This window comes from Dendrobium catenatum, unplaced genomic scaffold, assembly GCF_001605985.2.
Source record: "Dendrobium catenatum unplaced genomic scaffold, ASM160598v2 fragScaff_scaffold_390, whole genome shotgun sequence".
Lineage (NCBI taxonomy): Eukaryota > Viridiplantae > Streptophyta > Magnoliopsida > Asparagales > Orchidaceae > Dendrobium > Dendrobium catenatum.
This window is the reverse complement of record NW_021318852.1, coordinates 2,632,656-2,648,524: the sequence shown is the minus strand read 5'-3', so window position 1 is coordinate 2,648,524 and position 15,869 is coordinate 2,632,656. Positions and strand designations below refer to the sequence as shown.

General features: G+C 35.9%; 1 protein-coding gene across 3 annotated transcripts in view; it reads left to right on the top strand.

The window, feature by feature from the left end:
• The window catches only part of LOC110104970 (vacuolar protein sorting-associated protein 53 A), a 74,130-nt gene that overhangs the window by 3,304 nt on the left and 54,957 nt on the right, over window positions 1-15,869 (top strand). For 2 of the 3 annotated variants that reach the window (XM_020834288.2, XM_020834286.2), the window contains exons 2-6: window positions 7,211-7,311; window positions 10,983-11,077; window positions 11,191-11,247; window positions 11,509-11,659; window positions 12,911-12,981. In XM_020834288.2, the coding sequence (XP_020689947.1) occupies window positions 7,263-7,311; window positions 10,983-11,077; window positions 11,191-11,247; window positions 11,509-11,659; window positions 12,911-12,981 (423 nt within the window). In that variant the 5' untranslated portion in view covers window positions 7,211-7,262. Of the gene's footprint in view, window positions 1-2,648; window positions 2,764-7,210; window positions 7,312-10,982; window positions 11,078-11,190; window positions 11,248-11,508; window positions 11,660-12,910; window positions 12,982-15,869 lie in introns of all 3 variants that reach the window. The other variant, XM_020834287.2, reaches the window with a different exon arrangement.

Below are 15,869 nucleotides of genomic sequence, written 5' to 3'. Positions count from 1 at the left end.
GAAAAGACACGAACAAATTACCATATTAACAATAGAAATTAAATGCATTCAGAAGTCATATTTCATTACCATAAATCAATTCATGCAAGTTACATGATAATTAAAAAATTGAATTAAGGCTAATTCGTATAATGCATTCTACAAAAAGCAGGGTCTAATATCTTGCTGTAATTCACTTTCAATATGAAGATGAGATAATTAACTCAGGTGTATTAAAAGATAGATGAATTTGCAAATTAACATAAATTTAAACGTTTTTTTAAGCTAATGATTATATAACCTTTAGAAGCAAATATTTGTTATCATATGTGTCATATAGATAAAGTCTTTAATATTAAAACAACATAGCAACATGCCAACATGGAATAAGTGTTAAAGTATCATTGAGTTTTTATTTTTATTTTTTATATGGTTTATGAAAGATAGCTATCATATCTCCAAAAAAGATATAACCCGTAGTAAGCAACCAATTTGGCCCAAGGCAGTTAGAGGATGTACGGAAGGTTTTTGAGTGGCTATCTGGGTAGTGCATAAAAAGAAAACTTTGAAAGGCAATAAGGGTTGTAGTGGTTGTGGTAAACAATGATAGTGATGGCTAGGCAAGCATTAAGAAGCAATGGTATGATAGGAGTGCAAACATATTATATGTATCAATGTAGTGCACATGATTGAAGGTTGATCATTGGAGAAGTAGGATAAAAGTTATGACATATAAGATTCAGGATATGTTGCAAAGTAGGATATGAGAAAAAGCACGACATTTAAATTGATGTGAAGCTAAGGGACCATGAGGAGATTGTGACGGGCCGAGTCTTGTGCAAGAGCAAGCATACAGGGTAGTGAAAATTTTGTAGCAAGAAGAATGTTGCTAGTTAAAGAGAGTATGAGAGGTGACCAATATTGTAGGTCATGAGCAACTAAGACATGAAAATATGAGATGTGAAGGCATTGTTAGGAAGCACATAACCCATCAATCACTAGGGTGTTTTCCTTCCAAATGATTGCTCGCTATCCATGATCTTGAAAATTTAGATTGATAATTTATATGAAACATAATTGTGCGCTACATTTACAAATGACATTAAATCATTAATTATGAACATGACTTATGTGTAATCTATGATTTTAACATGCATAACTATGCATTTTACATGAGAGAAAAATAACATGTTGACATGCACATTAATAAATATGCAAAATGCATAATATAAAGTGTCTTACAAGTGCAAAATACGTTATGCAAAGTTCCGCATGTGCTCCGATCTATACATTAAGCTAGTAAATGCGAGATATGAGAATGCTTCGTGAATTGCTCAAAGTGCTCAAACACCCTGATGATGGTCGCGTTGAATATAAATCTCGACTGGAGGGGTCAATTCTCAAAGCCTATTAAAATTTCAAAATCTAATATCTATTAAAATCTAAATGTTTAAATAAAAAATTAATCATTTAAGGGCTGTTTGGTACCAAGAGTTAGGAGGGTAAAGTAATGTAAAAACGTGCATTTCTTAAATTAAGATGTTTGATTTATTTAGAGCTGGAACATAAAGAATTCATTCGAAGAATTAGGGGTGTATTGCGGACCCCGATTGTGCGACTTCCAAACCTGCTCAAATTGAGCGGGTTAGAAATTCTCGCCCCTGACAATCAGCCTTGCCCGATCGTTTCTCCGAAAAAGAACTTATAAGTTCTCTCTTATTCTCCATTCTTCCCACTCTCTCTTCGGCTCTCTACTCCGAACATAAGTTCTGATTCACTGCAGGAGGAGAACCCCTGTTTCGCCGTATCCATTTGCCGCAGCCAAGAGACCTGTTCATCCCTTCGCCGTCCGCACATCGGAACCAGACCCATTGCCGACTCCTCTTGCTTCCTTCGTGACCTGTCCGCCCTCCTCTGCACCAGGTATTTCAATTCATTTCAACTCAAGGGGATTGAAGCTTATATTTACCTAATTGGTCCTCTATCCGCTTGAATGATTCGCTGAATTGAAGCAGTTTTGAGCAAGGTTTAAAATTGCGTAATTAAGCCTCGAGGCGGTCTGAGGCGTAAGCCTCACGGACACAGAATTGCGTAAATGAGAAATTAAGGGTTTTAGCAGGTAAATAATAGCAATATTCTATCATACAATAAAAGCATCTAAATGATATATGAAAATAGTGGAAAGTAAATAATAGATGCAATAAAATCATGTCCCAAAGTACAAAATCATAAAATATTAGTTTAACAAAACTCCCAAAGTACGAAGAACATATAAAATGCAATCATATCCCATTACTAAATGGGTCTTCAAGGGAATCTTCTTCTCCAATTGTATCTATTTGGGAGATGTTCATGATCCGGCCCATAAAGGTAAAACTCACAGCTTTTTTCTTAATGGGCTAGACGTCGACATTTTTTTAACTCCTTAGAGCTTTCTAAAAACATCATTTAATATGACATTTTCATAACTATAAAACTAGTGAGTTCTATTTCAATTTAGTTTTATGAAATTTAAACATCTTATTCATTTGCTGCAGTCTAAGTTCTTTTTCCGTTGAATCCATATTGCTGTAGTGCTTTTTGTTCACTTATTTATATTGCTAAAATAAGATTCATATTTGACATTGTTAACTTGAGTTTGATGGTCGCATCTTTGCCATGGCTTACAGGCGTGGCACGTATGCAGGGGTGGATAGCTGGGTAATTTGTGTGCTAGCCCAAATCCAAATTGATACCCTCCCTCACTAAATTACTTGACCTGATCCAATACCTGAATCCTTCCAGGTATGTGCTACATTAAGTATTGAGGGAATAACTAGTTGGTTTTTTTGAGAAGAAAATAACTAGTTGGTTGATTTTAGGGTGCTAGGAGAGAGAGAGGGGTGTTGGCAGGGTCATCAAAAGTTCAATACATCCATGTCTTTTTATTGTTTGTCAAGATAGCTGTGAAGATACAATTGCATTATTATGGGAGCATCCTGCGCCAATATCTCACATCTCTTTGTGTGTATAGAACTTCCTGCAGTGCTAAGAGATGTTCATGATCTGGTCCCAACGGGAAGGAAATTTTCGGGAGAACTGGAGCTGTGCGGGATTAAGGAGGAAAAATTCTTCATTTTAAGTGGGTGGGCGCCCGTTCCTATGAGGCGTACGCCTCTGTCAGAATTGCGCAATTGCACCTCTGAGGCGCGCCTCAGTCCAAGTGAGGCGTACGCCTCTGCCAGGGGTGAAGTTGACTTATGTGTAATATATGATTTTAACATACCTAACTATGCATTTCACATGAGAGAAAAATAGCATGTTGACATGTACATTAACAAATATGCAAAATGCATGATATAAAGCGTCTTACAAGTGCAAAATACGTTATGCAAAGTTCTGCATGTGCTCCGATATTTACATTAAGCTAGTATATGCGAGATATGAGAATGCTTCATGAATTGCTAAAAGTGCTCAAACACCCTGATGATTATCGCGTTGAATGTAAATCTCGACTAGAGGGGTCAATTCTCAAAGCCTATTAAAATGTTAAAATCTAATATCTATCAAACTCTAAATGTTTAAATAAAAAATTAATCTTTTAATAACTTAAAACAAAATTTATTCACTCTATGTAATTATTTGACGATGTTGATAAATTTAAGAATAACTTTAGCTCGTAAAGATTATGTCTTATTGAATATATTACTATAATTCATTCTCAATTGATTTCTCATCAGCAGGGATGTGACATGTGCCCTCTGACTGGATAAGTTTGTCACAAAATGACACTGTTATATTACGGTCATGATCAAAGCCCGTATGTTCCTTAATGGTTAAAAGCTCCATTGAGTAATAAATTATACGGTGCACTATTTAAGATATAAAGTCCTTTGTTAGCTAAGGTTGACTTAAGTTCACCCCCTTAGACAAACATTCACCTTATGTCTACAAGGTATCCTTGGACGAAACAACTCATGGCTTCCGACAAGGTTCCTTCTATTACGTTGAGTTGACTTCCTCCTCTGACCAAGTAGTAACCTAAGGACCATGATATCTCAAGACGACCGAACAATGGGATATTGATCGGGCCCATCTTCATTCCCCCATTGCCCACTCTAAGCATATGGCGATTAATTTTAAATCATAAACTCAAAAATCTAATACCAAATTTAAACCCTAGTAATTATTGTGACCTATTTAAACGACTAGCCTTAATCGAAAGTGTCAAAATGGGTTTTCGGGTAGTTCAGATCCAGCTTGAAACTAACCAGCCTTCAATTAATACAACTTGAATCTAGTCTAATTCGTCAAACGGGTTAGGAATTCAAACCTGGGCTTAATCTGTGGGGTTATAAAATTGACATGACTTGACTCGCTAACCCGGATTTCGAGCAAAGTAGCAGGCCTACGAGGGTGCGGACCATAGGGCCGAGCTTTGGTGCGAAATGCGCGACACGAGCGAGCAAGGGTGATTCAAGGGTGTAAGTTGTGCGACTTGAGAGTGAGTGCGGAGTGCGAGCTCAGGTGTAAGGTATGAGTGGGGGTGCTGGGTGCGGGTGTGGATGTGTATGCAGTGTAGCTGAGCTTATGCGAGTGCGGGAACATGGGTGCACAACCGGAATTGGGTCAACACTGGGTTAGTGGGTTGACCCGGACCCGACCCGATTTTTCAAATAGATAATGTTTGTTAACTGGGTCGACCCGAATCTAGATTTTCCTGGTCATGTTCAGGTCGGGTTATCTAGTCATGTCAATAATTAGCACCCCTATGCGTTCATGGGAAACCATAATTTAGATCATAAAAGTATTTGCAATATGAGGGCAAAATCTTTGAGTTGTGTCTTATCTAAAATCTAATATGCCTTTTGAAAAGTTACCTGAAACCTAAATTCATTAAAACTCTCCTCGTCGACAGAAAAAAAACACGAAGAAGCCTGGGCACGAATTTTCGGAGCCCACAGAGATTTTATGTTATCCAGGATTCTCTAGGAGGGATTTTTTTGGCCCAAAACTTCTTGGGATAATTTTAATAAGCTAAGCTGCTTTGGGAGAGATTGGCCATAAGATGGTTTTTTTTGTACCATGAACTTCTAAGGGGAAATTTGTTTTGAACAAGATTTAACTATATAGTATTTTATTGTAATCCAGAAGGGGTTTTTATGATCGCAACCTTCTTCGGTTAATTTTTTATGACTAAAAACTTCTTCAAGAGTAATGTTTTGTGACCTAGACCCACCATATTGTTTTGCTACCCAATCTTCTTTGAGAGGGATTTTTGTAAGCTAGGTCCCCTTAGGATAGTTTTTTGTAACCTGAATTCTAATAGGCATGTTAATGACCCAAACCTCCTCTTGATATTTTTTCTAGATCGAACTCATACTCGAGGGATTTTGTGATTAGATTTTCATGTGGTAGTTTTTTTTTCATCCATATTTATCCTATAGAGATTTTTACAAGTGAGCCTTCATGTGATAGTTTGTTATGATCTGGATTTATCCAAAATAAATTTCTTCACCTAAACTCTTCCATAATAATGATTTATAACCTAGATTAATTTGAGAGGGGTTTTTAGTATCGAAACTTCATGGGGTTTTTGTTATGATTTGGACTTTTGCAAAAGGAGTTTTATTACCCAAACTTTTTCATGATATTTTTTTATAGCTTGGACCTTCCTATGGTATTTTGTTATAACCCAAGCTTTTGTGGAAGGGATTTGAATAACTTGTATCTCATTAGGATGTTTTTTAATAGCCCAAAATTCTTGGGGAAGGATTTTTTATGACTGAGCCTTCATGTGGTAGTTTGTTCTGATCTGCTCATCTCCAAAATAAATTCCATGACCTAAACTCTTTCACAATAATGATTTGCAACCTAGATTAATTTGAGAGAGATTTTTAGGATTGAACCTTCATGGGAGTTTTGTTATGATTTTTGGACTTTGCAAAAGGACTTTTATGACTCAAAACTTTTTCATTGTAATTTTTTGTAACCTAGACCTTGCTAGGGTAGTTTGTTGTAACCCATACTTTTATGGAAGGGATTTGAATAACCTATATCAGTTCAAGATTGAACCTTTATGAGATTTTTGTTATGATTTGGACTTCTGAAAGGACTTTTATGGAAGGGATTTGAATAACCTATGTCACTTCAATATTTTTTTTCAATAGCCCAAACTTCTCTGGGAAGGATTTGTGTAACCCAAATGCTCCTCCCATACTAGATGTAGAAGTGGTTTTTCATAAGAAAATGAACTTTTTTGCAACAGTAAAAAAACTACACTCTTTTGGTATGGATGGTGTTCCCTTACTTCAAATCATTTCATGTGGCTCTTTGAAATCTAATATAGTACATGGTAGAAGTTGGCTTTGATACGAAATGTAGTGTAGCCTAGGAGTAGTGGTGGCAGGGAGCTTTGAGGTTGATTTCATGCAGAAAGGTTGAGCGGTGAACTTGAAAGAAGGGTAGTGCCGCATGAAAGAAGTAACTTACAATAATGAAACTAGGTTTCTCATAGCTTTCACAAATGATTGAAGAGGAGAGGAAGCATGGCACAATCCAGAAAATCCTTAGAAGTTGGTTAAAAGTCCACAACGAGCCCAATTTGCATTTTTCAATCATTGTTTTGAAAAAAAGGAATACATTAGGTATTTATAAGAATGGTTTGACTTAATAGAACCAAGTTGCCTTCTAATAAACTAACAAATGCCAAACAATTGCTAATAAGAGAAAAATATATTGAAGACTTGCAAATTTGTTGAAGTCATCATTGAAGACTTGCAAATTAGTAGAAGTCATCTTATAACATTGACAAATTACTCTAATAGACACATGCTATGCAAGAATCCAAGCAGCTTTGTTATCATTTCCAGTAGCCTGATTGGTCTTATCAGGTAAAATTGTTCTCATGAACTTCCTTCCTATTATAAATTTCAAAGAAAATTCTACAGTAAAGAGATATGTCAATTTGCTTTGTTTTTTTTTTTGGATTTAGATTCTGAAATCTGTTCAACAACTCAAGTGTACATCTAACTTATGAGTGTGTCATCTTGTGGATGGTATATAGATAGTTGAATTTCCTTGGGTTTTAATTAACAGCTCATGTGGTTTAATTTTCCTTTGTTGTGATATTTGCCTTTAAGCTACCAGATGAAGCACTCAGCTAGTAAACTTTCAATGCTTTACTAGTTCTCTTCATCCTGTTAGACTCACTAAACTGGTTTTCTGTATGTTTACCTATTTCTTCTTGCAGGTTCCTTTATATTTGGATTGGGAAAAAATTGGTATCGGTCAGTCTATGTGAAATGGACAAGTCTAGTGCTTTGGAGTACATCAACCAGATGTTCCCTACTGGTGAGTTTGGTTTCTAGCTTACTCTGTTAGCATTCAATGCCATCACATGAGGGACCTCAACTTGCCAGCTGAGGGGCCACAACTTTTTTTTTTTCCTTACTTTTTGGCTGTACTTTTACAGTTTTTCTTATGTATGGATTGGCACAGCATGTACTAGCCTTCCCTCCTTTTTTCTTATTTTGTTGAGGGAGGTCTCTCTTAAGGGACTCCATACAAGTTTGCACTCACTTTTACTCTTTTAAGCTCATTAATTAATGCAAATGCAAATCTTCAAGGTGAGTTTGGTTTCATGACTGGCGTGGTTATTGCAGTTATATAATAACTTCTTCGAACTTTCTATTTTAGTGTAATAGGCTTCCTTTGAGCTTGTTAAACCCTAATTTTCTTTATGGATTCACAAAAAAATAGTAACCAAGTATAGCTTTTGTGACTATTTAAGTTGAGGTTCAGGGTAATGGTGATGATACCTTGTAAATTTGTTGTACTTTTATTCCTTGGTTATTTTTCATATTTATAGCCAAGATAATAAATTAAAGGTGCACTTGATCTAGTTGTCCATTTAGTTTCAAGACCTTTTTTACTATTGCCATGATTCTATGTAACCTAACATTTTATTATCATGAATTCAGGATGACACATAATGTCCTTTCCATCATAACTTATATTTATGATGAACACCTCATAGTTGACCTTAAATATTTAAGTTAAAGTTCTGGGTGATGGTGATTAATACCTTGTAAATTTGTTGTACTTTTATTCCTTGGTTATTTTTCATGATTATAGCCACATAATAAATTGAAGGTACACTTGATGTAGCTGTCCGTTTAGTTTCAAAACTTTATTTAGTAATGCCATGATTCTATGCAACCTAACATTTTATTATCATGTTCCGGATGACACATCATGTCCTTTCCATCATAACATTATGTACCTTTTTAGAACAAAATTATCCTTATTAATCTGTGATAGTATGTATATGTTTTTAGAAAGATAGAGAGAGTGAATGGGCTATTAGGAAGCAAAGGAGGGAAAGGAGGGTGATTGCGTCACCTTAGTGTTTTAAAAGCACCAAGGTCCATCAAGGAGATATGGTGGCCCAAGGCATGAGGTGTTAGGTGTCTAAGTTAAGTGAGGTGCTAGGTGTCTAAGTTAAGTGAGGTGCCAAAAAATTGTTATATCACTTTTAAATTTATTTAATCACGAGAAATACATTTGAAGAGTGTAAAATTAGATTTTGAGGATTAATTTGATTATTAGATTGTGACTCTTGCCTACAAGAATTGAACCAACTAGATCTAGATTTATGTAAGCACACTAGATAGAAAAGCCAAACAAGGAGAACAAAGGGCGAAACTAAACCAAACTCGATTCAAATAGTAGCAATCATCTATAACATCCAAAATCCGACGAAGAAAACTAGAAGAGAATTCAAAGAAACAAAGAAAATAAAAACAACGCTATCCTCAGACAACCGTCATAGCGGGTTCCTCACATGCATCGAAATGTAGGTTAAGTAAAATAAGTGCTTAGGGCTAGCAAACCGATGGTCCACCACTGCAAGATAGTCCAGCCATCTAATCCAAACTCCTCCAGCAAATGCTCCCAAATCAGCCAACAAACACCACCAAAGCTCAAGAAGAAGGATACAAATGGAGTGGAACTTGCGTAGAGACGAAAGAGGTAAGAAACCGAGAAGAAAGAGGAGAAGCTCGCAAGCTTTCCTAGAGGAGAAGGAGAATGGAACAAGCTCACAAGCTTTTCCAAGAAGAACCCTCAGGCCTGTAGCAAATTTGCTCTCAATATTCAACTCCATTCATTCTCAAAATATCTCATATTTTTTGGCAAGAGAGGAGAAACCAAACAGCCCAAAACCCTTCATATTCATAATTTAAATGAGGGAAATGAAAAGCCAACATCCCACTCATAATTCTACACTGGAAACAAAGCACCAAAGTCACGGAAAAAGCCCCAATAGCCACGGGAAAGCAGCCCAGGCAGAACCCGAAGAGGTAGTCGCAGGAACCAAAGAGGCCCGCACAGAACCGAGGCACCAAAGACACGGGAAGGGCACCCAGCACAGAAAACAAACATCCAACTGAGGAAAACAATGAGCCATGGCACGAAAAACAACTAGCACAGGAAGCCCAAAAATCAGCCACGGAAACTCATGGGACAAGGACAAATTTTAAAGAAGAAAAGGGGAGGAGAAGGGACAAGACCACTCCAATAATGAATCCAACTTATGAGCTTACCTTAGTAGATTAATGAGCTAACAACTTGGCAATTAAAGCTCAACACCAATGAACCACCTCCTTCCAAACATCACCATAAGCCCCAAAATCGTGAACCATAAGCCAACCCGTGAACCAGCAGCAGCCAAGGACCAATCGAGCCAGCAAACCAAAGGTCTACCAAGCCCCAAGCACAACCTACCATGATCATTGGATGCCTTCCATCATTGGATAGCTAAAAAAAAGAAAAAAGAACATAAAAACATACTAATGTTCAATATAAAATAAAAATACAGAATATTTGATAGCATCATAGATCTTGATCTAGAGAGAGAGGGAGGGTCATAGGGTGTGGGCGACTGCCAAGCTTCACTATGAGATTTTAAGTAAAATATTTAGACTTTGATTTTAGTTTGTTAGATTATTAATATTGCCATAATTGAGCAATTAACTCTAAATAGCCTACTCAACCATCAGAAAGCCGGGGGGAGGAGAAGAAATCTCCTAAACTTCTGCACAAGAGGAGGGGCGCTAAGTCGAGCAGGGGAAATTTCTCACTCGAAAATAGCGGAAGCCTCAACCCTCAGAGAGCCAGAGGGAGAGAAGAAGAGAAGGGACAATTTTTCTATATTTTCTAGCTCCCAATGTGAAATTCAATTTGTAACTGGCCTTATCCTTATTTATTTGTGATTGGCCTAGTGTCTACTTGTATAAAACTGACTTCTTAAGAACTATCTTTAGTCTAGCAATTGTGGGAAAAAGCTTTGGATTTAGACTTCCACTAATTATGAGTGTAACATTCCCAAAATAGCTAGAAACCAACTCAATGTAATCCAAGCTTGTCAATGGAACACACTTGATTTCATATGTACTGCTATTGGCAATTCCTTGGTGTGCTTTGCCTCACATGATCACATCTAATGCACATGTTAACAACACTTTTCCTCACTTTGGGGCAGCATGAAGTTGGTTAAACTTAGAAAAGAAGAGAAATCGAAAAAGAAGATTGTTTGCACAGGAAGAACCAAAGAATTTTCAAGCATTATTCCTTATTTTGTTTAGTAATTTTATTTGTTTTGATTTTGGTGCGGGGTTCATTGCATGTTTTCCCGTTTACCATCCGGTATTTGGAATATGTAATGCCTAATAAAGCATTCTGACCTTCGATATTATACCAACTCAGTACTTAACATATAAGACGGTTTTCACGGTTCTCTTGCTGCAAGCTTTCATTGTTTCACATTTGATATTTCCATGAAGCATGGACTAGCTTGGTCTTCATGCTCACAATTGTTCAAACAAGGGAATAATCTGTAATTCTTGAAAGCTTGCTGCATGTTCATCAGAAATAAGTCTTTCTTTCTTGATTTGTTGATGTTATCTCTCAGAAGCATGTTTTATTCTTGCTTTAAAAAAACATTGCAATTTTCAAATATCCAGAGGCATCATTATCTGGAGTCGAACCACTTATGCAGCAGATACAGAGTGAAATTCGTCGTGTGGATGATAGTATATTGGCTGCTGTTCGTCGACAGGTATGCTGCAACCATTCCATCTTTGCTGTTGTTTGCCCAGATGAATTGTTGCTATTTTGTTCCAGCTCTCAATTCCAAATGTGTATTTAATTTATGTATGTTTGTATACACAGAGTAACTCTGGGACAAAAGCCAAGGAGGATCTTGCTGCGGCAACAAATGCTGTTCAGGTTAGTTTTCCATCTTGGAGATTGGCTTCTAATAATGGACTAGAACTGGTATTAAATTTTGAGATGGCAATGTATACAAGTAATGATGTATTTGATGCTATTAGCATGGTAATTCTTCTCAAGAAGTTGCTATTAACGTCCACTGATATGGTTTCATGGTTTCACCTCCAAATGTAGACAGCATGGATATTGTGCTATATTGTTTGGTATTTGCGTAGCAAACAATCCACTCTCATTCTATGTTTGTTGCATTTTTGTTAGGAATTGATGCACAAGATTCATGAAATTAAGACAAAAGCGGAACAAAGTGAAACAATGGTCCAAGAAATCTGTCGTGATATCAAGAAACTTGACTTCGCGAAGAGACATATAACAACAACGATTACTGCTCTTCATCGTCTTACAATGCTTGGTTAGCATGCCTATATCTTTCATATTCAAATCCAATTACAACTCAAACTAAACCTTTCACTGTACCATAATCTTTCATTTTAAATGTAATAGCTGGTCTCAACTATAAATTGGTGTCCATGCTAAAACTATACTCCACCACTGCCTGTGGGGAGAAAACAGAATTGATGCTGAATTGTCACCAAAAATAATCTGTTCACCTACGTACAAAAATTGCTGGTCTCCATGTTGTTTAACTAAGGGCATCCAAGGGATGTCCGATAACAATATACATTCAGCGTGATAGGATGCCTTATGTTGAAATGGAATAATTCTTAGTTTTGCCCTCTTATTTTCTTTTAAATTAACATTAAGGTTGGTTTGCTAAAAAAGAAATGCAGAGTAAAAAGAATACATTTTATTTGAAATCTTTGATGTTGTTTGAATGAGTGTAAAGGAATGCATGAAATTATTATTGTTTTTGTTTAGCTTGAACTAAAGTGAATGCAGTGTAAAGTTCAAAATGGCGTTGTCGGCTGGCGGGGAGGGTGGCCCGCTGTGGCGGGAGGTGGCTGGCAGGGGTGGTGAGAAGGTAGTTTGGTTGCAGTGAAATTGGTTCACTTAATATTGAATTAGTTTAGTTTTCCTCAAAAATGAACTAGACTACTTTGCATTACATTTAGAATACTTTACACTGTATTCATTTTTTCATCAAAACAAACATCAATATATTCAAAACTCCTGTAAAAGAAATATTTTACGCACACTTTCAACAAAACAGCCAATAAGAAAATTTTCTTCATCGTTTGAGTCATCCTTTTCTACTAGATAGATGCCACCTACTAAGTTGAAATATTTTTATGTTAGTCGATACTACTTTGTTGCTTTACTTGTGTCTATGCTAGTGCTACAGGCATGGTCTACCTTCAGGCTTTTGCTAGTTATCCCATTGCCGGGCTTGAAGATTTTGCATCTCTTGTAGATTATCCTCTGTAAAATCTAACTGTGCAATTCTACATCTTGAGAAATAATAGCCTGCTTGTCCAATTAGTGGTTGGACAACAACGCACATCTTCTCTCTCTTATAAAAAGAAATCAGAAAGTGATTTTGCATATGGGTTAAGGGTTTTTTGCAACTTCATGTAATCATATTTAACTAATTTCACATGTAATTATATTGAACTAATGTCACATCATCAGTTTTTGGCATTCTATGTGCTCTGGCGAGTTCCCTATCCTCTTTCAAGAAGCACATTTTCCTTTGAATTTGCAGTCTCAGCCGTTGAGCAACTTCAAGTAATGGCCTCAAAACGTCAGTATAAGGAGGCCGCTGCACAGCTGGAGGTAAAGTGTTTATCAAGTAAATGATATTTGGTTCCTAATTGACATTTTCTTTGAGTTACTCAATTCAACTAGGAAATATTTCAAGTATTTAGTTTAAATTTTCGTCACTCTATGGATTGTTCCCTTGTGGTAGCTTTACTAATTCCCTAAACATTATGTCTTAAAGGTATTCACTAATCAAAATAATTAAATAAAAGCTGTTCACATAATTGTTTATAGTGGCTTCTATTTATATTTTGACTATTTTGCATTAATTAATATTTCTCATGCATGTCAGCATAGATTAGATATTGTCCAACCAATGCCCTCTTTCTCTTGTATGTCCAACCACGGGTAGTTTCTCTCCTTCGTTCTATCACTAATCTAACCGGCCATTTATTTCTAGTTAATATTTCTAAAATATTAAGGTGTACTTGAGGCAGGAAGTCTTATAATTTAGGATATACTAAATTAGATTTATAATGAGACGTATTAAATGAAGCTAATACATTTATATTTGTAGTTTGTAAACTCGTAATTTAGATAATCTTTTGTTACTTTAGATGAAAATAAAAAAAAAAAAACGATAAAATCTGACACATGCTAATTTAATAGTTGCTTATAAGAAATAATGCATAGAAATTTGGAGGCATGAAAGTCATATGTTTAATTGAAAATGAAGTCTTAGATTGTACCAATTTTAATGAAACTCGTTCACTCCATATTGATTACCGTAAATTTGATGCTATAAACAAGAAAAATGACGAGATCATCAAATAGTAGATTCATGCCTCATTCTAGTATAAGAAAATGACTTGTCCTGAAATTTTTACATAATTAGAAAGAATTTAAATCCAGCTATTTTTTTATTCAAAGTAGAAATCAGATCAAATGTTTTTACAGATTTAAAAAACTTTTATTTATAATCACAAGGTTCCTCATATTTGTATTCAAATTGTAGAAATAAATCATTAACTAAATTCGAATCCAACAAGTAGGAGGGAAATATTCTCACTTGAAAGTGCAAGGAGTAGGTAAACGTTGCGTATGGTTCATGGTTGATAAGTATTTCAGAGGATCCACAATAGAATGTCACATGGAGGACCACAAAAGACTTGCAAGGTAGATGCATTTGTGAGATTGCGGAAGACTCAAGATAGAGGCATGGGGGACGATCATCATGGGAGCCGCAAATTGAACTTGAGGGAATTTAGAGAATTGAATCGAAGTAAAATTAATTTGAAACAAGAAATTGAATTTGACCAAGGGATGGGGTAATGTTAGTGTCATCGTGGAAATCCTAACAAAAGGTGTTTCAAATCAATCTTCTTGGATTGGAAACTTTTGATCACAAAAAAAATGTTCAATTGATATTCAACTCATTGATCTAGGCTTAAGTGTTTCAACTCTTGTATAGATATTAGATATTGATGAATTAACATATAAAGCCTATGTTTGTCTGCTATAGAAAGTACACTTGATAAACAAGATTGGTAGTGGACAAAATTTTATCTTCGATATTATCTTTAGGAATAAAATTAACATACTAATCTTAGAATTTTACCAATGGTGTTAAATGTGAATTCTAAAGGAGGATATGAAAAAAGAGAATAATCCAATACATTAGTTATTTGTTCATGATATAATATCAAATAAGATACAATAAAAATCAAGTAATATTAATTTTTTAATATTTCTAACTTGTTAGCATTCTTCCCTATTTGTTGTATGGCTTTAGATGATTTCATCTTTCTAGTTGATAATTTCTTAAATGTTCATATAGAAAACCTTTTAGATGAATCTTTATTGTATCTCCTTAAAAAATTTCCATATGCATTGTTGATATTCAAATAGTCCCGTGTTAAAACTTTTCTGAAGGCAAATTGAATATAAAAAAGTCACTATCTTGAGTTTCACCCTATAACAAGAGCTTTATGATTTGTTTGAAGTTTTCGCATTTACGCAAGTCTTTATGGTTAATTATCCCTCTTCATTACTAGAGAACACTTTCAATTAAGGCTACTACTCAGTTCCATGATGTTTTATTTTTAGTAGGATTAATTTGAATTGTACAAAACGTGTTACCAATATTTGTTCAACATGGATGGTGGGAGGAAGGTAAGAATGATAACAAATCCAATTAAAATTTTATGGTCATGCCATCTTGGTTGTCATAGACTATGGTCACTGTAGATAGTTGACTTAGCTTTAGCTAAGGTTCTTTTAAGCAGCCATGCGATGCATTGTTTGAGGTGACTTAGTAAACCTTTGGTGGATGCTTGTTAAATAGGGCTCATTTTAAGTTGACTTTGGCTAACAAAAAGCTTCATTTCCTATCAAGTGCGCCTTATAGCTCACACAACTCACAGGCTAAATGAGTGAGGAGTATTCGAGATTTAACCATAATCATAATATATTGTTGTTGCCACATTCAAGCTAATCACCCAGTTCGAGGGAATGTGTCACATTTTTAGTGATTTTCATATATGATAATATGAATACATTTGATGTAAGCAAGTGCCCCCCCTCCCTCCCTCCCTCCCTCTTTTGTGTTTGGCCTGATTTGGGGGGCGGATGGCTGCTGTCTGCTTGGTGGTTGTTCGGTTTATGTGGTTGTCCTGATTCCCTGGCTTTCTCGGTTCCCCTGGCCTTGGCTGTTCAGTTCCAGTTGCTGTTCCATGGCTTCCCGGTTCCCCTGGCCTTGGATGTTCAGTTTCTGTTGCTGTCCCTTGGCTTTCCCGATTTCTTGGCTGTTCGGGTGGGCTTCTGCTGTGCCTTAATTGCTGCCTTTTCTTCTCTTGTTCTGGTTGGCTGTTTTGGGCGGCTGCCTTGTGTGTCTTTTGGGCTCCTTTTTCTCTATTTATAGTGATGTTTTGCTGCTGTTTATAAGGATGGAAATGTGATAATTT